The sequence below is a fragment of the Centropristis striata genome, chromosome 10, assembly GCF_030273125.1.
Source record: "Centropristis striata isolate RG_2023a ecotype Rhode Island chromosome 10, C.striata_1.0, whole genome shotgun sequence".
Classification (NCBI taxonomy): Eukaryota; Metazoa; Chordata; class Actinopteri; order Perciformes; family Serranidae; genus Centropristis; species Centropristis striata.
In genome coordinates, this window is record NC_081526.1 from 993,338 (window position 1) to 1,015,631 (window position 22,294).

Genomic DNA, 22,294 nt, shown 5'->3' on the forward strand with positions numbered 1-22,294 from the left:
TCCTCTTCTCTCCTTCCTTTCCTGTACCACTTCTCTTCTTCTCCTCCTCTGATCTCCTCCTCTCCTGTCTCCTCCGAGAGATAAACTGAAAATGACCTTGTTTCCCCTCCCTTATCATTTTCTTTCTTTCCTTTGTTGTTACATTTTCAGCAACGTCTCCCGGCAGCTCAGGAGACGAGATGATCGGAGAGGAAACAGAGAAACAGAGGGATGCTACGAGGGGAAATAAGGAGGAGAGAGGGAGAGGAGGGGCTTTAACAGCCCTCCTGGACTCAGCACCATAGAAGAAGAAAACAGAAGGAGGATAAATACACTGGAGAGAGAATAAAATCTACCTCCCGTCTCCTTTTTATTCCCCTCCCCCCCTTTTTCTGCTCTATCTTTCATTCTGTTGACCTCTAACTAACCAGGGCTGGGTAGTGTCTGTTTTAGAGTTCTCCTGGGAGGAGGAGGAGGAGGAGGAGGAGGAGGAGGAGGAGGAGAGCTTCATCAGATTCATGAGGGAGGAATCCTCCATCACTCAGAGGTTAGACCAACAACTGTTCAGGCCCAATATCAGCCTCTGTCTACACCAGGACCCTTGTGGGTCAAAACCACTCAATATTTTATGTGAAGTGCCTTTAGTTTAGATGGTGACGGCGTTTTTGGGGCTTAAAAATGTTTTATTGTCATAATTTGTGTCCTTTTGGTCATAATGTGTGTCTTTTTGTCATAATTTTGTCTTTTTTTCATAATTTTGTTTTTTTTGTCATAATTTTGTCTTTTTTGCCATAATTTGTCTTTTTCGTCATAATTTTGTCTTTTTTGTCATAATTTTGTCTTTTTTGTTATAATTTGTGTCTTTTTCGTAATAATTTGTGTCCTTTTTGTCATAATTTTGTCTTTTTTGTCATAATTATGTGTCTTTTTTGTCACATACATGCTCCAGTACAGGGAAATAAACAAAGTTGTGGGATTATTTCCATTTTCCTTTTTTCGTCTTTTCTATTCAGACCATCACCATGTAAACGGAGCCTCAGAAACATTGAATCACTCCTTCATTTCAAACCAAAACTGAAAACACATCTGTTTAAAACTGCCTGTTCCCTTTGATGCTAATTGCCCTGTCCACCCTATTGTATTTGTCTTCATTTTGTGTCCTTGAGTGCCAAGAAAGGCGCCTTCCAAATAAAATGTATTATTATTATTATTATTATTATTATTATTACTAATATAAATGTTGCTATGAGGCCAGTTTCCACCCTGAGTCTGTGTTAGATGTGATGGATCTGATGTGGTTTTAATCGATATTTCTCAGGTGGTCAGAGGGAAGTTATTAACCTAAATTGATTCAAGTGTGACATTTTGATTTGATTCCAGTCGAGCATGAACAGCTCTGACTCTCGTCACTTTCCTAAGATATTGGCCTACGTCATGTTTTAAGAGAACATATTATTTTTTGGCCTAAATAAAAAAAAAAAGTGCTTTTCTTTAAAAAATAAGGACATTTCTAAGTGTATTAGTATTTTTTTAATGTATTTATTATTATTATCAGGTTTATTTTGTGCTCTATTAGGAGTTCTGACAGCATAAAAAAATGTTCTTACTAAAATTCTTGGTGTGTTTTCATAGCATTAAAATATATTGGATGGTAACTCCTGTGTCGTGATATGTATCATAGCGCAGCATTTGTATAATCTAATTGAAAGTATTTGTCTTCAATCTGCACCAATCTTGTCTTCCGTCCAGTTTTCTGAACTTTCCCACAAACTCAGCCGTCACATGTTGTTTATCCACCAACTGATGGATATTAATGTTCTATTATCTGACTTTTTATATCCTAATATCTCTGCAGAAATATCTGTATTCCTTAATACCCTGAACTGGTTTCCTTTCACCAATAGAAACCTTTTTCCCTTCCATTCCCAGTCCCAACCTCATCCTCCAGGCCAAGATCCACACCAGCATTCAGTAGATTTGAGTTCCCATTGCAGCCAGGGGCCCCGGGGCCCCTCTGACTCTCTACCAAGACCCTCGCCAGGAACCGCTTAGCTCTGGTTTCAACTCCAGCCGAGCCCGGACTACTGAACATGAAGCAGAGCCTCCTAATCTCCAGACACAGTGTCTGATAATGAATTAGTGGAGCAGTAATGTAATAGATGTGATTTGTTGTTACAGCTTCACAGAGGCTTGTCACGATTCATTTAGAATCACTGCACGGCTTTTTGGAGAAAAGTTTATTATGTAAAAAAGGCCAAACCAACTACATATGTAGCAGAGCATTACTCAGCACTGCACATTAATGTTCACTGACATGTATTCAGAAGGACTTCTACATGGATTATTATAGCACGGTTAAAGACTTTATCATGTTTGTTCAACCTGTGATCTCCTGCACTGTAAAAAGGTGTTTAGTCTAAAAACCAGATCAAACAGTAAATCTGAGGGAAATGATCTTGCTGCATGGACAGATAATTTACCTTGACAAGATTTATTAAATTAAGATTATTAAATCTAGAAATAAGCATGTTGAACATTTAAAATAAGAAATTAACTCTTAAAACCAGATAAAGTAAATCTGAAAGCAGCGATGAACTGGCCCGAGCAGAGTGACCTGATGATTATTAGTTTCATGTCAAGTAAAACTTTGTCAGTATATATTTATATATATACATACAGTCATGGTTAAACAATTATGAGACCACCCTTGTTTTCTCCTTGGTTTCTTGTTCATTTAATGTCTGGTACAACTAAAGGTTCATTTGTTTGGACAAATATAATGATAACAAAAAAAAAAAGATTTTGGTTATTATCAAGAATGTTTCCATGACTGCAGATGTAAAAATGACTAAAAAAAGTACACAAATTGACAAAAAAAAGGGTTAACATCTCCTGCTCTGACTGCAGCTGCAGGAAGACTGGGCCGCTTGTGAGTGCTTTGGGACAGGCCCAAAAGACTCCAATAACACCAGAAAAAGTCGGTAGATTTGTCGCAAGTCGCTTTTTTGAAAAATAGTCACTGGAGGGGTCTGAAAAGATGCAAAATATATCGAGAAAAGTCGCTAAGTTAGCAACACTGTTCTAGCTGATATCTAGATATTTTCCATGGTTTTATTCATAATTCTCAGATCATTTCCCTCAGATTTAGTGTTTTTATCGGGTTTTTAGACACACCTTTTTTGCAGTATACTTCTCCGGCTGCACTCACTTCATTCAACTCAAGTCGCTCAAATCCCTCCCTTCCTCCATCACCTCAGGTGTTCCCCAGGGCTCTGTCCTGCAGCCCCTCCTCTTTATCATCTACCTCCTTTCCCTCGGCAATATCTTCCACAAAATTTAATATTCACTTCCACTTCTACGCCGATGACACCCAGCTCTACCTCACCACCAAACCCTCGTCCTCTCTTCCGCCCACCTCCCTCACTTGTTTTAGACACACCTTTTTTGCAGTGCATGTATTCAGAAGGACTTCTAGATGGATCATTACAGAAGGACTTCTAGATGGATTATTATAGAAGGACTTCTAGATGGATTATTATAGAAGGACTTCTAGATGGATTATTACAGAAGGACTTCTAGATGGATTATTACAGAAGGACTTCTAGATGGATTATTATTGAAGGACTTCTAGATAGATTATTATAGAAGGACTTCTGGATGGATTATTATAGAAGGACTTCTAGATGGATTATTACAGAAGGACTTCTAGATGGATTATAGAAGGACTTCTAGATGGATTATTATAGAAGGACTTCGAGATGGATTATAGCACGTCTGCAGACTGTCTCCTGTTTAGTTGCAGACATGATAACCTGTGATCTCCTCTGTCTCACCCTGTAGAGCCAATCAGACAGACAGTGGCCTCTAACCTCTGCAGCGCTCCTGTTGGCCCATAATTAGTCCCTGACAGCCAACCTTGGCCCCTGACCCCCGGCCCCTCTCCATCCACATGCAGGGACAGTAAACTGTGACCAGGCCCCCCCCCTGGAGCCTCCAGATGCTCTGCTGGGCTCCCAGGCCTCGTTCTGGGCTCCATTAGCAGCCAGGACAGCCCCGAGACAAACGAGGTGTTTGGAGCTGAGAGCAGCTGCTCCTGCTGAGAACACACACACACACACACACACACACACACACACACACACACACACATTCTTGTACTTCTATCATTGTGAGGACCCTCATTGTAATAGTGAATTCCCTTGCAAGGTTATAATAGTGTTGAATTTTTCATTAGTTTTAATTTTGTAGTGAATTTTTGTTTTCAAATTCAGTTAGTTTTAATGAGTTTTTAGAGTGATTATGCTAGTTTCAGTTTAGTATTTATTAGTTTTAGTGTTATTTGTTTTATTTTTGGGGGTAAATTATATTTATTGGGTTTTTAGAGGGTTTACATGCCCACATTCTTGGATAAAGAAAAAACAAGACCAATAACCACTGAAACAAAGAACAAAACAAAAACAATAGATACATAAAATAAATAAATAATAATAATTAAAAAAATAATAATAATAATAATGAAATAAAATAAAATTATAACCCTGTATTTCCTATGTAGCTGCTGTGTTGAATATTACATTTTATTCATACACTTCATTGTCCTTATCAAGTGTTCAACATCTTGATCGGTGACTTTCAAGATATTCAATAAATTGTCCCCATAGCTTAAAAAAGCTCTGTATTTTCCCCTTGGTGGCATAGGTTCACTTCTCCATGGCTAGAACAAGTTTTAGTGTTAGTTGTAGTGTTTTGTAATGGGGTATTTGTTGGGTGGGAGATTAAAAGAGGTCACAGTAAATTTTGCCTTTATCTCCTTTGTCTGATCCATCTTCATTATGTATGAAAAAAGTTGACAAAGATGAAAACGAGGGTCATTTTCACTATAATTTTAGTTAGTTTTATAACCACACAATACAGTTTCAGTTAATAATCATCATCATGTAACCTTTAACCCTTAAATCAAAGTCTGAAATCTAAAGAAAAGCCTTTAAAGAAGTGAGGACCGGCCGAAATGTCCTCACTTTGTAAAAATGTCCTCGCTCTGTTGGTTAAAAACGTGTTCTGGTCCTCACTATGTAGGAAGTACAAGAACACACACACACACACACACACACACACACACTCTCTCTCTCTCGCTCAGTCCTCATAAATCACCCAGCCCCTCTGTCGGCCAGCCTGAGCTCGCCCGGTGTTAAAAGCCAATCAGGGAAATTACATGCAAACTCCAAGGGACCTATTTTCACTTTCTTAAGAAATCATTAGTCAATGTTATGAGCTCTGACGTCTCCATAATACTGCGGCTGCAGCCTGTCCCCGTCTCTCTGCAAAGACCTGACGACTGAACATGGCTGCCCTGGTCCCCCCTCGGCCCCCTGGGACAGAACGGGGGTCCGACACAAGAGCAGGAGATAAGGAGGGGGAAGAGAAGGTGAAATGTAAGAACAAGGGCAAAGCACAGAGGAACAGTGTGTTAGAGCAGTGGTTCCCAGCCTCTTTTGTGCCACGGCACATATTTTACATAGAAAATCACACGGCTAGCACCAAACAAAAATGTCAAAAAGACAGTAAAGAACACCATAAATATGTTTAGAACTACATGTGTCATCTGTCACAATTCCAACCCTCCTCCTTTATCTGCCTAGGAACCGAAAAAAAGTGACCTAAAACAGACTGTAAGCCAGCCAGTGGCGACTTCACACATGCACGATTCAATTGCAGACTGGACGCTGAGGGGTTAACATCTCCTGCTCTGACTGCAGCTGCAGGAGGACTGGGCCGCTTGTGAGTGCTTTGGGACGGGTTAGGGGCCCACGGCAACACACACTAGAAGGACTCTCCAAAAGACTCCAATAACCCCAGAAAAAGTCGCTTTTTTGAAAAATAGTCACTGGGGGGGTCTGAAAAGATGCTAAATATAGCAACAAAGTCGCTAAGTTGTCAACACTGTTCTAGCTGCTGGACATATGCTGCTGATACACTGATCTCTGTTGGAAGAGCATTTAACTGTTCTACCAACCAACCATCCATCCATCCATCCATCCATCCATCCATCCATCCATCCATCCTTCCTACCAACCAACCAACCAACCAACCAACCAACCAACCAACCAACCATCCATCCATCCATCCATCCATCCATCCATCCATCCATCCATCCATCCATCCAACCAACCAACCAACCAACCAACCAACCAACCAACCAACCATCCATCCAACCAACCAACCAACCAACCAACCAACCATCCAACCAACCATCCAACCAACCAACCAACCAACCAACCATCCAACCAACCAACCAACCAACCATCCAATATATCTATAAATGGAGGGAGAAAAGGCAATATTGCCTTCAAGAATCGACCCAAAAAAATCGGCAGCACATATTAAGACAGATGTCAGAATAATCGGTATCGGCCTTAAATAACCCGTATTAGTCGACCACTAGTGTGTATGGGAAAGTGAAGTATTAGTGACATGTGATAATGTGTGATAAGTGGAGCTAATATTCATGTCTGCAGCTCAGGAAGCAGGAAGGACGTGTTTATGTCCAGCTCGTATACCGACTGCTTCCAAAAACAAACACCAGGAGAAAGAGACAGAAATCTGATACAAACACCACCTCATCCCTTCGTCTGTTGGTTACACTGCAAAAAACATGAAGCTCACCAAGTATTTCCTTCCTATATCCATCAATAGTATCTTATTAGTCTAATCGTATTATTATTAAGTGCCTATTTAATTATCTTATTGTTTAAATGCTTCGTTTTAGGATTGACATCGTGAGCTTTTTCATGCTTTTCAAGCTATTCAACTGTTGAATATGATGAGTTTTCACCTAAAATATTGGTTCAAATTGAGAGTTTTAGTTGCAGGTAGTTTGAATGTTATTTCAAAAGCATTTTACTTTCTTTTTTGGGTAGTTTTGTGTCTTTTTGGGTAATTTTGTGTCTTTTTTTGGGTAGTTTTGTGTCTTTTTGGGTAATTTTGTGTCTTTTTTTGGGTCAATTTGTGTCTTTTTTGGGTCAAATTGTGTTTTTTTTTGGTAATTTTGTGTCTTTTGGGGTAATTTTGTGTCTTATTTTGGTCAATTTGTGTATTTTTTGGTGATTTTATGTATTTTTTGGTCAATTTGTGTCTTTTTTGGTCAATTTGGGTCTTTGTTTGGTCAATTTTCTATTCACCAAAACGTGCTAATTTCATGTATTTCTGGCTTATTTTAATGTTACTAGTCGGGCTTTTCAAGCCACAATTGCTCAAAATAAGTATATTTGGATTTATTTCAATACATCATTGCCAGTGTCTAGATATTTTTAAGAATTCTTACAAAGAAACATTTACTTACTGCACTGGCAGATAATTTGACTTGTTTCCAGCATGTATTTGCTTCATTCTAGTTATTTATTTCTTATTCTTTGTCAGTTGGTTTTTGCAGTGTGTCTAGTATATTAATAGTGGGGGTTTCTGCTTCATCCATGGAAAATAAAAGTGCAGCTAGCATGCCTGTCCCAGGGCTTTGTGTGATCCCAGAGCAGCACATGGATTGATGTGTAATAACCCATAATGCTGCGAATGGAAGATATAATGGGAGCTCCTGCCTGGAGCCAGGTGTGAGTGAGTCAGGTACAAGGGAACAATAGCTGGAGAAGAAAGGAGCTCGGGCAGCTACAGCAGCTGTATTCTGGGCTTCAGCTGCAGGCGGTGAGTGTTTTCTCTGTTAGTGTTGCTGCACAAAGCAAACAGTCAGAATAAAGCAGAATAAAGCAGAATAAAGCAGATAAAGGAGCAGAAGGTCCTGCTGGTACCTGGACGTGGTGTTGGCGGTGATCTTGAGGCTGCCGGGGTTACGGATCAGTTTGTCCAGGATGCTGACGATCTGTTCAAACTTGGGCCGGTTGTTCCTCTCTTTCTGCCAGCAGTCCAACATCAGCTGGTAGAGGGTGGCGGGGCAGTCCATGGGGGGGGGGAGGCGGTAGCCTTCATCCACTGCCTTGATCACCTGGAGGGAGGAGGGGGAGGAGAGTTTAGAAGAGATGAGTTCATCAGCAAAACAACACACAATAGAATCTGGATAACCATGTAAATCTGTGGGACTTTCCCTTGTTTAAGCATTCAACCCTGAAATACGAGCAACTAGAGGTGTGGGGAAAATGGATACTGTATAGCAGCGGTGTCAAACTCAAATACACAATGGGCCAAAATTTAAAACTTGAATAAAATCGCGGGCCAACATTGAACAAATAAACCTTTTAATATATACCAAACATGTTTTGCTTTAACATTAAATATGGAACCAGCAACGCTTATAAACATACAATATATAACTAAATAGTGCAGACATGCAAAATCAAATTTAAAGTAAAAAACACATCAATGTCATTAATTTAAAATAATAATATAATAATTTGGTATTGTCTCGCGGGCCAAATAAAATTACACTGGGGGCCAAATTTGGCCCGCGGGCCAGAGTTTGACACCCCTGCTGTATAGTGTTGCTACATTTTGCCTCGCAGTATTGTATCGATTCATGGCCCCAAGTATCCATATTTAGTGTTCAAACAGTCAGCGGGCTGGCAGACCTTTATCCCATTTTTTTTTCTATATATATATATTCTATATATATACTGGAGATATATACTGGTATCATATGAAACTAGAATATCTAATGAATCTATAGGTACCATGTGCATCAGGATATCATGTTGGGAAGTTGACGAAATAACGCTGCAAAGTTCGGCTTTTTTTTTTGTTTCATTCAAAAAAATTCACCTGCTATCTCCCTCTAAAAAATCCACTGCCACCACCCCCAATTCACTATACAGGGGGCAGAATGATAAGGGGTTAAAGTCAAGGAAAGTTGATTATAATCGCAATAATATCGTATCGTCACTCAAGTATCGGGGAAAAATTATACTGTATAGTATCGTGGTATTTTGCGTGGGAATATTATATCCAGTCAAGGCCACCAAGTATCGATATTTAGCGTTACGACGGTCGGCAGTATTTTATTTTTTCACCTTTAGTAATATACTGGAGGTATTACTGGTATCATATGAAACTAGAAGATCTAATAAATCTATAGGTACTATCGTGCACCTGTGCATCAGGATATCATGTCGGGAAATTGACGAAATAACGCTGCAAAGTTCGGCCTTTTTTTTTCTTTCATTCAAAAAATTTAAAGCAGTGAAGCTTAATTTATGGGACATATTTGAGCTGGAAATGGACTTCAGAGAGCCATACATTAATGTTCTAAACTATATATTTCAGATCTCCAGCTTTCCGATGATGTCACCACTTCTATGTGGCATTTCTTGTTGACCTACTACCTCCCCCTAAAAATATATAAAGGGGGTAGAATGATACAAATAGGTGCAACTAGAGGTGGGGAAAAAATCTTAGTTCTGAGTTCTTCTGAAACTCTTCCAGCTGTGTAGCTCCTGAACAGAAACTAAAGGAAGAACACGTCAGTACTCACGTCCTGATTGGACATCTCCCAGTACGGCCGCTCCCCGTATGACATCACTTCCCACAGCACGATGCCGTAGCTCCAGGCGTCGCTGGAAGACGTGAACTTCCTGTAGGCGATGGCCTCCGGAGCCGTCCACCGGATCGGGATCTTCCCTCCCTGAGGACGGAAGGACAGACAGTCATCAGTCATCAGTCAGAGGCAGAATACTAATACCTGAGATTATCATTATTATCATGGACTTTAGGTGATAAGCAGTGGTGGAATGGAACATTTACTAAAGTACTGTACTGAAGTCCATACTGAGGTACTTGTACTTTACTTGAGTGTTTCCATTTTATGTAACTTTATACTTCTACTCCACTACATTTAGAGCACGGGTCTCAAACTGGCGGCCTGCAGGCCAATTGTTGTCTTTTTTTTCTAATAATTTTTTGTCTTGTTTGGTCGTTTTGTGTCTTTTTTTGGTCATTTTGTAATAATTTTGTGTCTTTTTTGGTCATTTTGTGTCTTTTTTAAAATATTTTTTCTCTTTTTTGGTAATTCTGTGTCTTGTTTTAGTAATTTTGTGTCTTTTTTTGGTCATTTTGTGTCTTTTTGTAATAATTTTGTGTCTTCTTTAGCAATTTTGTGTATTTCTTTGGTCATTTTGTGTGTTTTTTAAATAATTCTGTGTCTTTTTTGGTAATTGTGTGTCTTTTTTAAGTAATTTAGTTTTTTTCTGTCATTTTGTGTCATTTTTGGGTGATTTTGTGTCTTTTTTTAAATAATTTTGTGTCTTTTTTTGGTAATTCTCTGTCTTATTTGGGTAATTTGTGTCTTTTGGGGGTAATTTAGTTTTTTTTCTGTGATTTTGTGTCTTTTCTGTGATTTTGTGTCTTTTTTTGGTCATTTTGTGTCTTTTTTGGGTCATTTTGTGTCTTTTTAAAGTAATTTAGTTTTTTTCTGTCACTTTGTGTCTTTTTTTATTTTGATACTGCCTCTAGCGGCCCCCAGGTAATTTGAGTTTGAGACCCCTGATTTATGGTATTAATTGGATGATATTACAGCCAATACACACAGACTTCTGTCTCATCCAAAGGCTTAAATATCCTGAATCATTGTTCAAACTATTTAATGAGCTGCTCTGAAACCTTTTAATCCTGGAGACCTCCACCTGAGATCAGGATTATTATAAGAGGTTCAGAGGAGCAGCAGTGGAACCTTCAAAGCAGCTTTTTAATGTCACATTGATTCATTTGCTCTTGTAAAGAAGCCGTTCTCACAAAAATATGAGATACAGAAATATAGAAATGTTTTAAATTGGATCTGAAAGCAGTCGAGTAAAGTGACACTGAGCCGTTTTGTACGTTTCCGTTCAGTATTAATCAAAAAGTATCTGCATCAAGCTGAAAGAAAGAAAGAAAGAAAAGGCAAATTAATCAAGAAACCATAATTCAAAGTTTCCTGCATGACCTCTCTCCTCGTGTCTGCTGCGTTTGTCATTCTAGCTGAGAAGAAAACCAAGAAAACGGAGAAAAAGGAGAAAAAGGAGAAAAAGGAGCTGAGGAAAGGAGGCAGACAGCCGCCAAGGATAACACACACACTTTCCAAGAGGTTCACACACACACACACACACACACACACACACGCATCATCTGTAAAGAAACAGTGTGGGAAGCTATAGGGACAATCACACAATCACACACATGGTTGCACAAATAAACACAGGTGCTCATAGAAACACACAACACACACACACATACGCACAGACACAGACACAGAAACACACACACACACACACAGACACACACACACACACACACGAACAGACACAGAAACACACACACACAGACACACACACACACACAAACACACACACACAGACACACACACACACACACACACACACACTCCTGTACTGCATCATCTGTAAAGAAACAGTGTGGCAAGCTAGAAGGAACCAAAAAAACACACAATCACACACACAGTTGAACAAATAAACACAGGTGCTCATAGAAACACACAACACACACACACACACACACACACACACACACAAACACACACACTAGGGCTTTTTGGTGTGTTTTTTTTAGGGCCGGGACTTTAACGCGTTAGTTAAGATTAATTTATGACACAAAAATGAACGCGTTAAAAAATTGCCTCATTTTAATGGCAGTTATTTTTGCAGCGTGGAACGTTTCTCCCTGGATGAGTTTCAGGAGGAGCGATTATACTGGAGCACCAACTAGCGTTGATGAGTTGAGACAACAACAAACCACAGTGAACATGAAGGAAGAAGCTGATGAGACCTTTGGTTGGCCCCGTGGATGATGGGACATTTAGTTACTAAAAACCAACGCATGGAAGCGTCCATAAGAGCATGGTTGTGTTGCTAGGCAACAAGGAATTCACATATCACCATAGCAGCACATCCAGCCTCAAGTATCACCTCAATGCTAAACATATAGCAGCTAGCGGCTAGCGTGCTAGCGTGGATTGTGTTTTACATCAAAAACCAAAGTATTCTAGTTTACAGAAGGTCTACCTACCTATAGGCTACCTGGATTGTATTGTATTTCTAAATATATATATATGTCATTTTGTGTCTTTTTTGTGTCATTTTGTGTTTTTTTTGGGTCATTTTGCATCTTTTTAAATAATTTTGTGTCTTTTTTGGGCCTTTTTTTTTCCTTTCTTTAAGTAATTTAGTTTTTTTTCTGTCATTTTTTTTTGGTAATTTTGTGTCTTTTTTGGTCATTTTGTTTCTTTTTTAAGTAATTCTTTTTTTTTTCTGTCATGAGTCCCAGCCCTAATATATATATATATACATATATATACATATACTTGTGTGTTTTTATTTATTTTGTAAAGACACAAAATGACAAAAATAGAAACAAATTTGCCAAAAATAAATGTAAAAATGACCGAAAAATAAATAAAATGACAAAAAATAAATGCAAAAATGACCAAAGAATGACAAAAAAATTATCCAAAAAGAAACAAATTGATCAAAATAGATGTAAAAATTATCAAAAAGGATAGCCCTGCACACTAGTCTTCCATACAGAGACTCACACGAAGCAGAAAACTATAAATTTTGCCCCAGAAGTCATCGAGGCTCGAGAAGGAAAATAAAAGCGTGAGGTCTGGATGGACGTCTGCCTGTGTGTGTGTGTGTGTGTGTGTGTGTGTGTGTGTGTGTGTGTGTGTGTGAAGCGTTGTCAGTTACTGTAACGTGGAAGAGTTTATTATTCCGTCTTATTATTTTAGATTATGTATTTCTGGGAGAAAGGCAAACGGCACATGGCTGTTTATTTGACAAGCAATTCTCAGCCAGTAAATTATAGTGTGTTTAAAGGGGCTGCACGCATGGAGGAGACCACACACACACACACACACACACACACACACACACACACACACACACAGAGTCCAGATGAATGCTTGGTGTGCGTGCTGATAATATTTCATTTCATGACTTTATGTTCTTCCAGAAGAACTGTCTAACTGTCTTCTGTTCTTCCAACATGTTGACACTTGTTTCTTGAAAACTGAATTTCTTTTCATAAACTGGGCGTCTCGCTTTGAGGTTTTTGTTCCCAAGGTTACATTTTTCCTAACCTGAGCTTCGTGCTGTAATAAATACCAGAGCACATTCCTAACACCAAGACTTTTACCACCTGATTGATGCTTTTTTTGTGAGTCGAATCAATTGCTGCACTGCAAAAAGGTCTAAAAACCAGATAAAAACACAAAATCTGAGGGAAAGTGCTGTTTCTTGTTTCTATTCGTGTAAATACTAGTAGGCTAATAATAACAGTATGGATTAGAGCGGGGGTCTCAAACTGGCGGCCCGCGGGCCAATTGTGGCCCTCGTGACGATATTTTGTGGCCCCCACCTTGATATGAAAGTTTAATGTGAGTTTTATATGAATGGCACTTTACCGTGTTGTGTGTGGAAGGTCCCTTTAATTACTTTTTTTGGTAATTGTGTCTTTTCTTGGTCATTTTGTATCTTTTTTTAGTAATTGTGTCTTTTCTTGGGTCATTTTGTGTCTTTTTTTTAAAGTAATTTAGTTTTTTTTTCAGTCATTTTGTGTCTTTTTTTGGTCATTTTGTGTCTTTTTTTTAAAGTAATTTGTGTCTTTTTTTGGTCATTTTGTGTCCTTTTTTTACGTAACTTCGTTTTTTCTGTCATTTTGTGTCTTTTTTATAGTAATTTGTGTCTTTTTTTGGTCATTTTGTGTCTTTTTTCTGGTCATTTGATAGATAGAATATATAATAAGTTGTAAATAAAAACATCCACTGTTTTATTTGTCTGCCTCTGCTTCACTCAGCTGCTGAATCTGTGCGCGAAGATCAAACAAGCGCGCGCAGCAGTTGAAATCTGCACGCGTGACACCAAATAATTTACAGATGTGTTAACGCTCGTCCAACTTCTGACACTAATATGACGCCATGGACGTGTTTTGCCCCCAACATGTTAGTTAATGCTTTGTAGCTCACCCTGGTGGTGTAGGCAGCCTCCGGGTCGTCCTCCAGGACTCGGGACAGGCCGAAGTCGGACACTTTACACACCAGGTTGCTGTTGACCAGGATGTTCCTGGCGGCCAGGTCCCGGTGGACGTAGCCCATGTCTGACAGGTACTTCATGCCCGACGCGATGCCTCGCAGCATCCCCACCAGCTGGATGCCCGTAAACTGGGCGTCATGCTTCTGGAGGGAAGAAGACAGAAGAAAGAAAAGAACAGACACACTGTTAATGTAGAGTTCATCTATATATCAAAGCAAGAAGGGTCTGTGTGTGTGTGTGTGTGTGTGTGTGTGTGTCTTACTCATGGTATGAAGGTGTGCATCCTCGATTTTGAAGATTTTTGAATTCATTTTTCTAAATATCATTATTTACGTAGGACGTGTTGCAGCATTGCTCTGTTTCTGATTGGACGCCTTTTAGAGGAGCTCCGCCCCTTTTAGGGAAATCCCGCCCTCTTTTAGGGAAGCCCCGCCCTCTTTAAGAGGAGCTCCGACCATTTTAGGGAAGTCCCGCCCTCTTTTAGATGACCTCCGACCCTTTTAGGGAAGTCCCGCCCTCTTTTAGATGAGCTCCGACCCTTTTAGGAAAGTCCCGCCCTCTTTTAGATGAGCTCCGACCCTTTAAGGGAAGTCCCGCCCTCTTTTAGATGAGCTCCGACCCTTTAAGGGAAGTCCCGCCCTCTTTTAGATGAGCTCCGACCCTTTAAGGGAAGTCCCGCCCTCTTTTAGATGAGCTCCGACCCTTTTAGGGAAGCCCCGCCCTCTTTTAGAGGAGCTCCGACCCTTTTAGGGAAGTCCCGCCCTCTTTTAGAGGAGCTCCGCCCCCTTTAGGGAAGTCCCGCCCTATTTAAGAGGAGTTCCGCCCCATTGTGTGATAGGCCTCCACCTGGTCAGTAACACAGTAATTCTCTCTGTATTTCCACCCTGACTCATCTCATCTGAAGTCTATTTATCTTCCTATCTTTAGGAGTTTAAAGTGGCTACAAGGTTCCATTTAACAATAATATTCTAATAGTTTCCAGTGAATATCAGTGTTCAGTGTGTATGTGCTGGATGGTGTGGTGCCTTATGAACAGTAAATGTTTTATGGAGTAGCAGACGTTGTCGTGGTCTGTAATATAATGTATGAATACATCCTTCCTACAGGCTGCACTAGTGATATAAAAGACAAAGGGAATCTGACCTTTATGACTATTTGCATGAAATGAAACCTTTCTACATTAGTCTCCACAGCATTTTCATTAACCTTTAAGAACACCTTTGACATTCTGTAGCTCATCTTCAGCGTGAAATACCAAACACAGTAATGTATGGAGATTAGATCAGACCAGTATAGGACTCAGAGGTCTTCCTCTGTGTTTTATAACTATGTTTTAGGTTATTTCATTGTTTTTTCCTCCTTTCCTCTCCTCATGTTGTGCTGGTTTTCTTTCTCTTCACCTCTGTCATATTGTTTGTGAGTTTTTATACGTTTTGGACGGGTTGATGGCAAATTTTGTTGTACTACCCTGTGAAATGACAATAAAGGCTTCTGATTCTGATATTTATTGCTTAATGGCCAATAAGAGTCCTTTATCTTTAGTTTACTGACCTGATTCCTGTGACATTTAAGTCAGATTATTCATCAAAGAAACAATAAAAACAGTGTCCACTAGGGCTGCAACTAACCATTATTTTCATTATGGATTCATCTGTCTGTATTTCAACGATTAAACGATAAAAATGTCTGTAGATTTTAGGGTGAAAAACTGCTAAACCATGACAGTAAAAGACGTAAAATGATAAATGAGTTAATTCAGTTTCAGTAACAATGAAACACTGTAAATGTAAGTTACAAAAAAAAATTACTCCACTGTAAAATAACATAAAACAACAATAAAATTTTGTTTGTAACAAAATATATTGTATTATATATACAAGCATCACTGTAATTTCTGCATTTATCTTTTGTAAAAATACTTTTTCTCACTGTTAAATGAACTAAACACCATATCTCTAACAGAAATATACTGTAATATTTAATGGTAAAATCTTTAATTTAGGGCTGCAACTAAGGATTATTTTCATTATGGATTAATCTGTCGATTATTTAAACGATTAATCGATGAGTTGTTTGGTGAACAAAATGTATAAAAATATCAATGAGTGTTTTCCAAACCACTAGATGACGTCCTCAAATCTCTTGTTTTGTCCACAAACCAAAGAGATATTCAGTTTATTGTCATAAAGGAACAAAGAAACCAGAAATATTCACATTGAAGAAGCTGAAATCAGAGAATTTGGACGTATTGTCTTTAAAAAAAACTGCTCAAACCAATTATTGGATTATCAAAATAGTTGACGATTAATTTAATAATCGATCATTGTTTGATTAATCGAATCATTTTTGCAGCTCTAGTAATTTTACATCTTTTTTGGGTAATTTTACACCTTTTTGAGGTAATTTTTCATCTTTTTTGGGTCATTTTACATCTTTTTTTGGGTAATTTTACATATTTTTTGGGAAATTTTACATCTTTTTTGGGTAATTTTACATCTTTTTTGGGTAATTTTACATCTTTTTTTGGGTAATTTTACATCTTTTTTTTGGTAATTTTACATGTTTTTTTTGGGTAATTTTACATCTGTTTTTGGGAAATTTTACATCTTTTTTGGGTAATTTTACATCTTTTTTTTAGGTATTTTTACATCTTTTTTGGGTAATTTTACATCTTTTTTGGGGTAATTTTACATCTTTTTTTAGGTATTTTTACATCTTTTTTTGGGTAATTTTACATCTTTTTGGGTAATTTTACATCTTTTTTTTTGGGTAATTTTACATCTTTTTTGGGTAATTTTACATCTTTTTTTGGGTAATTTTACATCTTTTTGGGATAATTTTTATCAGGGCTGCAACTAATTGTTGCAGCTCTAGTTTCTACAACCTGTCTGTCCATCTGTCCGTCTGTCTGTCTGGTATTTTCTGCTCAGGGTTTCTACATATAATATTTCTCATGAGAGTGAGTAATTTCTTCTGTGTCCTCTTGTGTTTCCATCCATCGCTCCAGTTTGCTGTGTTTGTCAGAGAGCGTGTCCTCAGTCAGATGAGTGTGTTTTCCTTTGAAAACCAACTGGACCTCCTCCTCCTCCACCTCCTCCTCCTCCTCCACCTCCTCCTCCTCCTCCTCCTCCTCCTCCTCCTCCTCCTCCTCCTCCTCCTCCTCCGTCTGTAGCAGTTAGCATCCAGACCTCCTGGTTCACAGACTTCAAAGTGTGCAGATTGAGAACTCGGAGCTCAGCGACGCTGCAGAAGCTTCACATTCTCATTTGCATGAGTGTGTTTTGCACAAATGACACATTATCCGTGATGCAGTGATGCAGTGCAGCCTGTGGGAAGACGTCAGGAAATAACAGCTTCTCCTCCTGCTGCATGTGTCTGGATTGTGTGCAGACACATGTGGAAAAGGGCTGAAACAGGCATCAGGATGCCAGTGTTGTGGCTTGGCTGCTGGGGGAGTTTGACTAATTTCAGCCAGGCAGGTCAGTTCTTTACTTTAGGAGACAGACTGATTCCTGCCCTGCCTCTTAAAGTCTGACTGCTGGCCAGAGGAGCAGCTACAGGAAGCTGCTCATTTGATAAGCTCTGAGTGGAAAGTTGGGCTGGAACAGTCACAACGTTCTCAGGTAAAGTATTTACTGGAATCTGTAAAGGAACTTTAAACCCTTTTCCCTTAAACAACTGAAGGAATCTGCAGCACGACATCTTTCATAATATAATATAATTCATAAAAATAACTGCTGAGCTGTGAGCCAGGATGTGCATGGTGCAAACAGAATAATAAACACAAGATAAAGAGTGAAAAAAGTCTGCAAAGGGCGGATTTTAGGGATTAATAGATGGGTTAAAAAAGACAGGATATTTCTCGATACCAACTTTCAACCAGGAGACTGTTTGTGTTCTCTGTTATGTAACCTACGTACTTAATTGACATAAGTTGTGAAACAAAACTAGTGATTTTAATCCAAACCACAGCTTTTTTTAAAACCTTAGCAACTTGTTTTGTTTCCTAAAAAAGTTCTGCACTGCAGAGATTACTCGTGTTGCTGGTGGAACCCTCTTTGAACGGATCATGCACGCTTTTTTTTAAAGTTGACTAGAGCAGTAGTTCTCAACCTTTTTGAGTCGCGACCCCCAATTTAACATCCATGTTGTTCGCGACCCCCACTCACTGAACACAATCTCACACACACAGTTCAGATCACCCAAAAAAGAAAAAATGACCTAAAAAAGGAAACAAATGACCAAAAAAGACACAAATTGACCACAAAATTACCAAAAAAAGAAACAAAATTACCAAAAAAAGACACAAAATGACTAAAAAAGACACAAAATTACCCAAAAAAGAAACACAATTACCAAAAAAGTCACAAATTGACCACAAAATGATCAAAAAAACACACAAAATGACCAAATAACACCACAAAATAACCCAAAAAAAGACATTAAGTGACCAAAAAGACTAAAACACATGAACACTTTAACACAGTGGAGACAGAGCTGACTTCCAAAATGATTTGGCGACCCCCAGAAATCATCTCAAGACCCCAATTGGGGTCCCGACCCCAAGGTTGAGAACAGCGGTACTAGACAACTGCAACGTACTGAACTCAGGTGTTTCAGCCACAAAGCTTCTCTGGTCTGCAGTTAGTCCAGAACGCTGCTGCAAGACTTTTAACAGCCTGGGCCAAAAAGCAGGAACACATTACCCCAAACCTCACATCTTTGCACTGGCTCCCTGTTCATTTTCACATTGATTTTAAGATTTTATTGCTAGTTTTTAAAGCTTTGAATGGCCCCACAGTACATCAAGGACCTGATCCAGATCTATCCTCCAGCTCCAGCTGGTGGGACCGAGGGCCAGACCTAAAACCAGGGGGGACAGGACTTTCTCTGTGGTCTTAACACCCATTTTTATTCTCTGGATTTTTAACTTTGCCTGAGTTTTGTTTTCCTCTGTGTCTTTTATTTATTTTACTACGTTTTCCTGTTTGATTTTATTGTTTTATTTATAGCATCATTTTAGATTTATGCACTTATTTGATCATTTATTGATTGATTTTGTTGTTTAAATGTGCTATACAAATAAAGTGGATTGGATTTGTAATATAACACACGAAAAATGGTGCATACCTTTTCATAATATTCCATGTAAACCATCGTGTGAGTTAAGATCGTAATTAATTAACCACTAATAATTAAAGTACTTAATAAAAAAAACAAAAGATATGGTCTGATAACAGGACTGATCTCTCTAATCCTATTTTCAACAAAACTTTTTAATGAAAAAAGACTGAATGAGCGATATGTTGCTTTATGAAACTGTCATTTATTTGATTGTATAATTTATATTTTATGCACTGCCTGTTCTTTAATAGTTTCCAAAAAGAAACATTGAGCTGAAAAACCTCCTGAAAGCAGAATAAATCCTGCAAACAGTTCAACTTCTCCCCGTTTTACCAGCTGTTGAACCAAATCATGTGATGAATGTAAACCTGTAGACAGACGTCAGTTTAACCTGCAGGTTTACTCTATGATTGTATGATTTACTGTATGATTGTATGATTTACTGTATGATTGTATGATTTAGTGTATTTAGCTGCTGGTTCTCCAGTCAGACTGAGTGTGTGTGTGTTGTCCAGGTGGAGAACATGAAGGTGTTCCTGTTGTGTTCTGCTGTTTAATCCTCAGATATTCATCAAGTTCCCAACTTCCTCCAGGTGAGAAACGCTCAGATACACCAGGATCCACCTCAGAGCCTGAGGGGTGTGTGTGTGTGTGTGTGTGTGTGTGTGTGTGTGTGTGTGTGATATACTCACCCTGAGGAAACTGTCCAGTGATCCGTTCTCCATGTATTCTGTGACAATCATGACGGGTTTACCTGCAACACAAGAGGATTAAATATTAAATATTAAATCTAAATCACATCGTATCAGCTGAATCTCTACACTGTAAAAAAACAGAGAATTTGGATTTATTGTCTTTAAAAAAAAACGTCTCCAAACAATTATTGGATTATCAAAATAGTTGACCATTAATTTAATGATGCATTATTGTTTAATTAATCGAATAATTGTTGCAGCTCTAGTTTCTTTTGATGGAAAAACTTTTTATTCATACGCTAAAAAATGGAATAAAATGGCAATCTTAAACTGGAAATCAAAAATGCTAATATCATTTTACCGTAATATTAAAAAAAGGTGCACCGTATTTATTACGGTAAAGTTCTGACAACCACAGCTGCTGGTTTTTACCATAAAAACAACAGTTTTTTTACAGTGCATATTATTGTTATTATTATTATTATAGAGGGGATATTGGCTTCTCTTTGCTCTCCAACAGACCAAACACTCAAACACAAAATAAAAGACTCTCCTAGCCAAACATTTTATTCATTTTAAATGTATTGTGAGTCTCAGAGAGTGATATGAGGGCTGTTAGTTGACTTAAAGCAGACTACATGGACCCTGATAGGGAGCAGGTTCAACTCTTTCACACACACACACACACACACACACACACACACACACACACACACACACACACCCTATGGTCGTGATAGTCTGGGGTTGGGGCAGGTCAGCTGTCAGAGTGTGACGTCTTTATTTGAGGAGGTTCTGCAGTAAATCTCTCCTGTGAAGCTGATCAGACGGAGCCAACACCAGCTTTATTACAGCAGGACGAGAAAAAATAAAAACTCTTTCAGAAAGCTTTAAATCAGCTGCTGCAGGGAAACCAAGCGGAGTCAGGACCTGTTTCTGTCCCACATGGCTTTGTTCTCTCCTCCGTATGCTGCGCCTCCTTTTTATTCTGATTAATGTGGCCTCCTCCTCCTCCTCCTCCTCCTCCTCCTCCTCCTGCCTCTCCTCCTCATCACCCCATCCTTCCTTCTCTCCTCCTGCATGTATTCATGTGAACCCTCCCCACATCTGGACTCTGACTCTTTTATTTTTTAGTCTAGAAGGTTGATGGAGTCGGTAGTTTGCAGCAACAAATCTATTTCTCCTATTGGACAAATAATAATAAACATTCCATTAGTAATGAGGGAAGTCGGCTGACTCACTTTCTTTAATTAAATTAAAGCAGATCTGGTGTTAATTACCATTTAAAATGTCCCTGTGAGTCAATCAGATGCAACAATAAATGGCCCAACAAACAGTTTAAAGGAAATAAGCAAAAACAGAAGGTTTGCTGGTTAAATCAGGGTCACAGACGCTCAGATAATAATAAACCAGGACTTATACACTGATAAAAAGGTGTTATTTTTTTTTAATTTAAGAGCTGATATCTAGACATTTATCTAGACATTTCATTCATGATGATTTTGGGTATTATCAAGAATGTTTCCATGACTGTAGATGTAAAAATATCTAAAAAAGACACAAACTGACCAAAAAAAGACACAAAATGACAAAAAAAGACGTAAAATTACCAAAAATATATGTAAAAATGACAAAAAAAAAGACACAAATTGACCAAAAAAGACACAAAATGACAAAAAAAGATGCAAAATTACCAAAAATATATGTAAAAATTACTAAAAAAAGACACAAATTGACTAAAAAAGGACACAACTTGACCAAAAAAGACATGAAATGACCAAAAAAGACAAAAAATGTAGCAGAGTGACCTGATGATTATTTGGTTCTTACCAAGATAAAAAAAAACCTTTACATTTAGAAGTGTTAGATCATTTATCTGGTTTTAAGAGTTAATTTCTTATTTTAAGTGTTCAACATGCTTATTTCTAGATTTAATAATCTTAATTTAATAAATCTTGTCAAGGTAAATTATCTGTCCATGCAGCAAGATCATTTCCCTCAGATTTACTGTTTGATCTGGTTTTAAACCTTTTTTTTTTTTTACAGTGTATGGGAATCAAATAAAACAGTGATACGTTTATTTAGTGGAGAAAAAAAAGTGGCTTTTGGGATTTTAGAATATATACCCCCCAAAAAAAGTAATTTCTTCAATAAATCCAAAACTTTTTTTGTAAAAATAACTGTGAAAACTTTTGCAAAGAAAGCACATCCACTCCTAACTCCTGCCTGGTTCCTACGTCCTTGTTATTCTGCTCGGGGCTTTGAACTGAGTGTATGTTGGACCTGAAAGAGTTTTTATGTGATGATGATGATGATTCTTCATCATTGAGTCTGTTTGTCTAATTCATCTTACAGTCCAACACTCGTCATATTAACGTCTAGCCGGGAAAAATCTGCTGCTTGTAGACTAATAGGGGAAGACCCCTGTTCTCTAATATGAGTGTGTGTGTGTGTGTGTGTGTGTGTGTGTGTGTG

At 38.3% G+C, this 22,294-nt stretch overlaps 1 protein-coding gene across 1 annotated transcript in view; it reads right to left on the minus strand.

Moving 5' to 3' along the window:
- Positions 1 to 22,294, minus strand: part of epha3 (eph receptor A3) — a 217,238-nt gene that overhangs the window by 20,367 nt on the left and 174,577 nt on the right. Inside the window, exons 12-15 of the mRNA XM_059342240.1 lie at positions 19,817 to 19,878; positions 13,934 to 14,143; positions 9,452 to 9,601; positions 7,779 to 7,972 (exon numbers count right to left, since the gene is read on the minus strand). Coding sequence (XP_059198223.1) covers positions 7,779 to 7,972; positions 9,452 to 9,601; positions 13,934 to 14,143; positions 19,817 to 19,878 — 616 coding nt within the window. The remainder of the gene's footprint in view (positions 1 to 7,778; positions 7,973 to 9,451; positions 9,602 to 13,933; positions 14,144 to 19,816; positions 19,879 to 22,294) is intronic.